At 37.9% G+C, this 8,075-nt stretch overlaps 2 protein-coding genes across 5 annotated transcripts; one reads left to right on the top strand and one right to left on the bottom strand.

Annotated features, from left to right (window-relative positions):
* Positions 1-1,868: 1,868 nt before the first annotated feature.
* LOC125473004 lies at positions 1,869-4,750 on the top strand. Of its 4 annotated transcripts, none has more exons than XM_048575214.1 (7): positions 1,869-2,000; positions 2,429-2,609; positions 2,695-2,839; positions 3,382-3,541; positions 3,796-3,868; positions 3,979-4,044; positions 4,495-4,750. In XM_048575214.1, the coding sequence occupies exons 4-7, from the start codon at positions 3,510-3,512 to the stop codon at positions 4,579-4,581; spliced, it is 258 nt and encodes an 85-aa protein (XP_048431171.1). In that variant the 5' UTR covers positions 1,869-2,000; positions 2,429-2,609; positions 2,695-2,839; positions 3,382-3,509; the 3' UTR covers positions 4,582-4,750. The 4 variants fall into 4 exon arrangements, with proteins under 4 accessions (XP_048431171.1, XP_048431172.1, XP_048431174.1 ...); XM_048575215.1 differs by having other exon boundaries at positions 2,695-2,844; XM_048575217.1 differs by lacking the exon at positions 2,695-2,839.
* Positions 4,751-5,060: 310 nt separating this feature from the next.
* Positions 5,061-6,800, bottom strand: LOC125473003 (glucan endo-1,3-beta-glucosidase 13-like). Its single transcript, XM_048575213.1, has 3 exons — positions 6,646-6,800; positions 5,399-6,532; positions 5,061-5,303 (listed from the first exon to the last, which is right to left on the bottom strand). The coding sequence occupies exons 1-3, from the start codon at positions 6,707-6,709 to the stop codon at positions 5,272-5,274; spliced, it is 1,230 nt and encodes a 409-aa protein (XP_048431170.1). The 5' UTR covers positions 6,710-6,800; the 3' UTR covers positions 5,061-5,271.
* Positions 6,801-8,075: the final 1,275 nt, after the last annotated feature.

Here is an 8,075-nt window from a genome sequence, read left to right as displayed (position 1 = left end):
GGCATTTGATTCAACAAAAAAACAATAATAACAACAATATTATTCCAATAACTACGAGGAGCATGTGATCCAATAAGTAAAGCACATGCAGTTTCAAGAATACGTCGAATTGTACCCTTGACCACACCATTTTGTTGGAATGTATGAGGGCAAGTCGTCTCATATAGAATGTCATGAGCCTCAAACTAATGTTCAAAATTGTGATTTACATACTCTCCACCATTATCAGAATGCAAGGCTTTTATTCTTAATTATCAATACGTATAAACATGTCATATGTGTGCAATCAACCACGAAAACGCAATGTAAAATGTCATCCTAAATTAGTATCTACATATCACGTTGTCACTAAATTAGTATCCACATACCCCAAGCCTTGAAACCCTAATCCTAAAAGTCCAAATGATGATGTAACCATCGTCAAAACGTAGAGAATGTGGTCACAAGTATTAACATTGTTTTTTCACTTTTTATTATGAATTATTATACATTTTCAACTCCACCTAAAAAATAAGGGTTTGAAAATTTAAACAACAATTTACCCATCGTCAAAGCGTAAAAGATACGATCACGAGCATTTACATATTTATTTCACATTTTTTCGAACTTATAAATTAGTTATTATGAATTTTAACATAATTTTATTTTTCGTACAAATACAAAAGCTCATTAAAAGAATAATTAATTTACAAGTGTGAAAATGTCAAAAGATATGCAAATGCTCGTGATCACATCCTCTACACTTTGACGATGGGTATATAGCTGTTTGGATTTTGAAACCTTGAAACCTTCGTGAATAGTGTTTTTAGGGGAGTTAAGAATAAATGAAAATTCATAATAATTAATTTACACGTGTGAAAAATGTGAAAAATATACAAACACTCGTGATTACATCATTTACGCTTGGAGATGGTTACACCGTCGTTTCGATTTTTAATTAAAGCCCTCCAAACATTTATGAATAATGATTTTTGACTGAGTGCAACTTAATAAAAATTCATAATAATTAATGTACAACTGTGAAAAATGTATATAAAAAAAAATACACACACAAATACTCCTAATGACAAGCTCTACAACTTTCATGAAGAGGTCAACTCCGAAATTCGACATTATAATCTATAAATCCTAGATTTATATTTAATTGTCGATTTTACGTTTATACTCTATTCTTCTCACTAGATTTCATTTTTTCATATCTTCATTTTTGAAAACATGATCTTTTAGTGGATTCAAAAAGATGAATTGTTTGGATCGTTGACATCACGTTCAAATTTTTATGATTAATGAAAATATTGCTCGGAGTTTATAAAGTGTTTATAAAAGCTATATAATATCGACTCATATTTCAGTTAACCGGAACCTGATATCAACAATCTGAACTGTTTGTAAAGAAAGCATTAAAGCATATGGCAAGGGGCCATACGTAGATAGTCTTCAATGGAGTTTGAAAATTCAAGACCTTAGAGGGCAATCGATTCAACAAAAAAAACAATAACAACTACGAGGAGCATGTGATCCAATAAGTAAAGCACGTGCGATTTCAAGAATATGTCGAATTGTACCCTCTACCACACCATTTTATTGGAATGTCTAAGGGCAAGTCGTCTCAAGTAGAATGTCATGAGCCTCAAATTAGTATTCAAAATCATGATTTACATACTCTCCACCATTATCAGAGTGCAAAACTTTTATTCTTAATTATCAATACGTATAAACATGTCATATGTGTGCAATCAACCACAAACCATCAGAATCCACGTGGTATTCATGTACTAGATTATAATTCCTCGTGCTCATGCGAGGTTTGGGCCGGGTTGTACACCTCAATAATATGGGCCCTCTTTTTCAGTTAACTTGGAGAAAGAAAGACAAGGCCCTGACTTGTAAGGCCCAATACCTCCTCAAACGTCAAGCGTTCCCCTCCCAGTCGTCGAATTCCTTCCGCGGTTGCGTCGATACTCTTGAGCCGCCGTCGAGGCGCATTTGCCCATCTGCTGGTAAGTTTCAGATTTGATGATATTTTTTAATTCCTGTGATTATTTTAATACCTTTAGTCGTTAAGCAAATTCTGATTTTTTTTTTTTTTAAATTTTAGATTTTCGGATCCTGATATCATACTTGTTAGGGTTTAGGGTTTACATAAAACCTTCAAAATTGTGCTAAGTTTCCATTGTTTTCTTCATCAACGCATGCAATTTTATAACTTTGATGATCTCGTGCTGTTTAAATCCTAAAAACTTTGGATATGAACTGAAACTTTCTAGCTAATCTTGAATTGGTGTTAGCATTTGATATGAACTTGTGATTGAATTTGTAATGTTTTATTGGATGAAATAGTTCTGGGAATTGAGATTGCATTTGGTTTCAAACAAAGCATTAGGAAATGTGTAACTGTAAAATTGAAGTAGGCGAATTTTTTTGACAGTCCCTTCAGCTTAATCATGGACCGAGCAACATTTCCCCGCTAAATATGGACCGAAAATATTCCGGGTCAAACTCTACATCTTCAAGTAGAGGACTTATTTACTCCTGCTTATATTCTGGCAGCTCATGAATTTCTATATCTTCTACCATCTAGGTGACCTTTACCGTCATGATTCTTCATGGTAAGTCAATAGCGAGCCAGGACGTACGGTAGCATACCATTAGCACTTAGCACTAGCAATTTTCATTTGAATTTAAAATGTGCAGGCTGATACACAGATCAAATGGCTAAAAAATTGGTATCGGATATTGAACACCGTCTGGCAGTATTCTCTTCTTTTGTTTCTCCCAGCTTTGGCATTAGACACTTAAATCACATGAGATACGGAACACACTTTCGTATTGGTGAACGGTACTGTATGGTTTCTTTTCTTTGATCATTTTGTTTTGCATCTTTCTGTACCTCGTAGGCTTGCTCTGTTCCTGCTTGGTTTCTCAGATTAACTGATTCAACAGTAACAGAAACTCTTTGTTTCTCAGTGACAATTTGATCGCATGCGTGGATAGCTCTTGATTTCTTGTTTCTTCTGTAATTAATTGGTGTTTACCGGACAACCTAAAAATATATCAATTCAGTTCAATACAAGATTATGATCGAGACCGGTCTGGTGTACCTAAAGGAGCCTAATTTCACTCCTTGTCCTGTGCACCCATTAGCAACTAGGATTTCAAAATTTGAACATGAACCCTAGTGTCAGCTCTTTTGTGGTACATTTGCTTTATTGTGTAGATTTGGGTTGTAAATTCATCATAGTTCTTTAAGTCATACCGTCAGCTTGTGTGATGGTGTTATAGTTTAGTATTTTCTGTTAGTAACTTAGTGCTGGATTTTATGTTCGAGTTCCATTTGAATCTGTCTCTGATTTCCTTTCTTTGCTTAATTGGTATTTGCAGGACAGAGCCAAATTATCTTGACCCAGTCCAAAACAACACCAGACAGACCCAGCCAAAGGTCCCTAAATTCTCAATCTTTGTCTTAAGCTCACATCAACATCTAGGATTACGAATTACAGATTATTAACATGGACCCTAGATACACCGGAGAGATTTTGAAGTAAGTCTTTCAATCATACATGAGATTTCACCTCATACGGCTCCTTGTTCAATTCTTTTGAAGTCAATTGGATCCTTTTCCTAGTTCAAGATACTCTTCCCTTCTTCCACTCCGTTCGGAAGCATAGCTAGGGCCAATTCGGTCGCGTTTTCATTCATTTGGAACCTGCGCTCTTTTCTTTACATGAAATTTAATTTTGATATGTATAACTTTTGTTTTTTGTAAGTTTATTTTGGTTTATTTTCTGTGTATAGGCATTTGGAGAAGCAAAATGAGCTCCTTACGGAAGCTAAAATATCAATGTCTGAGGAATTGCACCAACTGAAGGTTGTTTTTCATTCTACCAATTCTAAAACACTCTGAATTAAAATATGCCTGCTTGTTCATATGTGCCGAGTATAAAAACAATCTAATTTAGATTGCTGTACAATCTGCAGGTCGAAGAAGAAATGCTGATGCGTAAGTTTTATGAGATAATGTCAGCTCATGGTAAAGTTAAAAAGGTACAGTTCTTTCTTAATTCTGTCGTCCTATACTTCTGCTTACATATGTTGCGTAGTTCTGGAATCTGGACCAACTATTTTAAATGATCTGAGTTGTTTGTATATTTTGTTTTATATATATATATATATAAACGGTGAAGGTTGGGTTGTATCCAAATTACTCTTATCCCATTAGGATGTCAAAAAGAAACAAAAAATTCACCCAAAAAAAAAATCCACGTAGTGGGAATGGGGGGTCTAGGCGTGTGGCAAGGGCTAGTATTTCCTTTGGGGATTATAAGATTGCATTGAAATAAAGTACCAATATAGTCAGCATGTAAGGTTAACATTAATCTTTTCCGTTGATGATCTTTCCTCAAGTGAGTGGATACTTGTTGTTTTAATCCTGGCTGTTACTTCATGTAGTTATTTATTATGTTTCCGTTTGTCTGATTGTGTGCGTTTTTGCAGAATGAAGGTTGTGGTAAAGTTTCAGATGATGGTGAAATTGGAAGTTCCGCAGCACTAGCCGGTACAACTAACGACGACGAATGTTGATGACTTCAATTTCTGCTTTCACATTGTCGAATGAATGTGTATGTAGTACTGAATATTGAACCTCCTTTTACTACTTAAGCCAAGTTTCGATCAACGTTATGTTGTCAAACGGATCAAATAGTTGCAGAGCGTGAATGCTATGAGATAAATGCCGCATTCGGTTTCAAGATCCGAAATTTTTTGCATCACGCCGATGATGCTGGATTCTGCATCTGTTGTAGAGTTACACTTTCTTGTTTAGATCATTTGTTTGATGCGATGATATACTCTTATCTTACAGCAGCACCACTTTTATTCAATGTGCTTCCAGGCTGCTTATTACATTGGGAGGTTAAGTTTTGATTGAGCTCTTCCTTTTATCTGCCGTGTTCTTTGACCGCACACGACTCTAGCTTCGAGTCAGTGCTTGCGGTATTTTATGTTGCGGTTTTGCAAGATCATGCGACAAACATATCGTTCAGAAAACCAAAAGTTCGATGTTTGGACGGGTAAGCTGAATCTCTCCGGTTATAGCAAGAGGAGCAGGATTACATATCAAAAGAAACCAGATATTACTTGGAACTAAATAATGCTATACTAAATTAAACTAGTAACATAAACTAATGGCTGAAAAACTACAAGGTCACCTCAGAATCTGATTTCCCATCGTAGAAGAAGAGCTACCAGTCTCAGTTTCCGCTCCGACTGCATTCAGGTGAGAATGAATCGACACTGAAGATAACCTGCAATCGAAAAGATAACACTCCCTATCAGCAAGCTTGCAAAAGAGGAACATTTACAGACTAATCAAAATTGGGAGATGAAGAGGCTTTTTTACTTGGATCATTGTTAATCAACATTGCAGTGCCATCGAAGCTGCAAGTCCCTCCGGTCTTCTTGTTCTTCTGCCAGTAGCTGTTGAAGGCGTAGGAAGCATGTGCCACAACAGAATCGGGGCTGTAGCAGTTGCCGTCCGGCATGATCTCCGAGCAGTCAGCACCGCCGTCTCCGCAGGCGTAGTCCATTGCCACCTGCAGAGTGTCTGAAGGAACTGTTGGCTTGGCCACACACCACAGCTTGTTGTGCACTGCAGTCTGAGGGGCTGGGGTAGGAGGCGGCACGTGTGTCGGCCTGCAGGGTGGAAATGTGGCAGGGGACGGCGGAGGGGAATCATCAACAAAAGGAGGGCTTTCTGGGGCTGAGGAGAACCCCGTATCTGGTGGAGAAGCTATTTGGAGTGGTGGTGGAGAGGCTTTTTGTGCCTCTGGGGAAGGCAGTAGGAGTGGTGGCGGAGAGGCGGCGCTTCGGGGTTGTGGGGAAGGAACTTGGAGCGGCGGAGAGGCAGTTTGGGGCAGTGGAGGATGAGGATTTTTAGCCACATTGGCGGGAACAGAGAGACCAACAGTGGAGTGAAGTGGGGTTTCTGAAACTTTAGGCAATGGCGTCGGTCTCGCTGGAAAGGGGTCCGCAGAGAGCTTTCTGCCACTGGGTTTTCTCTCTCCGGAGTTGTCAAGAAGGACAGTATAATCGTCAAAGTTAAAGCTAACGCCCATAAAGTCTTCAAGGCTTTCGGAGTGAGAAGACACCAACGTTGGAGAGACAGTTTGAGATGCTCCCTTGAGAAAATCTAGGACAGGCCTCACAAATTTCCCAAAGATATCGGAGCTTCTGTCGAAACAAGAAGGAGCGAAGGCGGGTGAGAGTTTGATGTGTTCCTGGAGGCCCCACCGTGTGAGGGAGTGGTGCAAGTTCTTGACGGCCGGGAGGATGAGAGTGAGAGTGTGTTCTTGCTCTTTCCGGCAGAGAAGAAGAGGGACGCCGCCAACGCCGCCGACGACAATGGCGGTGATGGGGGTGGAAGGGTAGTGAGCAAGGACGTGGGTTTTGAGCCAAGTTTCTGCCTTTAAAATGCTGCTTGCAACCTCACTGAGATCTGCAGATTGTACAGAAACAATGGAGTCTTGCCCTTCACCTGCACAGAAAATAAAGACCCAGAAAATTTTCAGAAAAATAAAAGATAAAAAACCAAGAACTTTAATAACAAAAAGTGAGATTTATTTGAACTTGGTTGAACCTTTTTCTTACCAGAAACACCAAAAGAAAGGAGAAATAGAAGATGAAAGAAGAACACCATCTTCTTCTTCAACATTGTAGCAGTTGAAGATCCTTCAACTCTCTCTCTCTCTGGTTTTCCTTCCTACACTACTTGTTGGAGTTGGTAGTGTTGTAGAAAAAAAGCGAAATGGTGCTTTTGTAGTGAAAAGACCAAACTGCCCAGTAAGACTACGGAAGCAGACTATTTTGGCTTAGAGTCAAAGCAAGCCAAAAATTAACACAGGGGTAGAATTGTCCTTCGACCTATGGGCATATTTAGACGTGTGGGCCAAGAGTCCAAGACCCAACTAACAGAGTTGTCCCTCTGCCCCGTCTGCCCCCTCTGCAGATTCACTCTCCATAATTTTACATGTTTGTCTTTATTTGCCTTGAACGTGGAATGTATTATAGCATTCTCCCGAGTATTATATATTTTGAAGTTAAACTTTTGGTTAAGAATTAAATGATTAAAATTCATCGGCTAAAAACTCACGGTATATGATATCTCAAAGCAGGGGCAGGGAGTTAGAATTTCAGCCTAGGAAGAGTCTAAATGTCTCAATCTGAAACGCTTTTTTAAACTTACCAAAATTACTCTATCATGTAATGAGTAACTGACCAACGTTGTTCGGGTTTGATATGATGTCATCTCATCATCTTCTTCTTATACCTAAACCCCAAGCCTCTCTAACTTTCTTCTCCTCTCCTCCACTGATCCCCAGACTAAAGTCCTCCTCAAAACTCACAACCAACTCAGTGCCTAAACTACATAGGAGCTATCAACCTCAAATCAAACAGAAATAAATTAAAGTAAAAATGTTGGAATTGGGCCTGAGCCTACAAAAACCTTGAAAATCATAAGCATAACACTAAATTTTTATGACTGAAAAAATGTCATGATGGGCCTGAGACTATCCTGGTCCTTTCATGGCTCCGCCACTACCTCAAAAGATTATAAGTTTTTTGCAAACTATTAAGATATGACTACATTTTTTCTACATTATTGACTTTCTTAAAAACATTATTCTTTTTTAGTGTCATTTAACATTCTAAACCATTCAGTATCTAAATTCTCTTTGAAAAATTATCTACGTAAAAATTAGTTAGCCCTAATTGTTTAGTCATTGTATTGTACATACCATATAAACTTTATTTAATTGATTACAGATTTTTGCATGTTTTAATGATTAAATATTGTTGGAGTCGGATAATCTTTTACAAAAATGATCTTTAAATGATAATATGAAAAAAATAGACGATTCGAATTGTTGAAATACATAACAAAATAGTGTTAGAAAGGACTTTTTTGTTAGGACTATTTTGAGCAAAGTAATTAAACTAATGAAACGAAATTATCTAATCTTGCCTAGAGATTTTTAACTCTTACTTTTATTGGAGTGGAGTGAAGATGGCCGTTATCG

The sequence above is a fragment of a genome, unplaced genomic scaffold, assembly GCF_019419815.1.
Source record: "Pyrus x bretschneideri cultivar Hongxiangsu unplaced genomic scaffold, Pyrus_bretschneideri_v1 Contig8, whole genome shotgun sequence".
NCBI lineage: Eukaryota > Viridiplantae > Streptophyta > Magnoliopsida > Rosales > Rosaceae > Pyrus > Pyrus x bretschneideri.
This window is presented reverse-complemented; position numbering and strand designations above follow the sequence as displayed.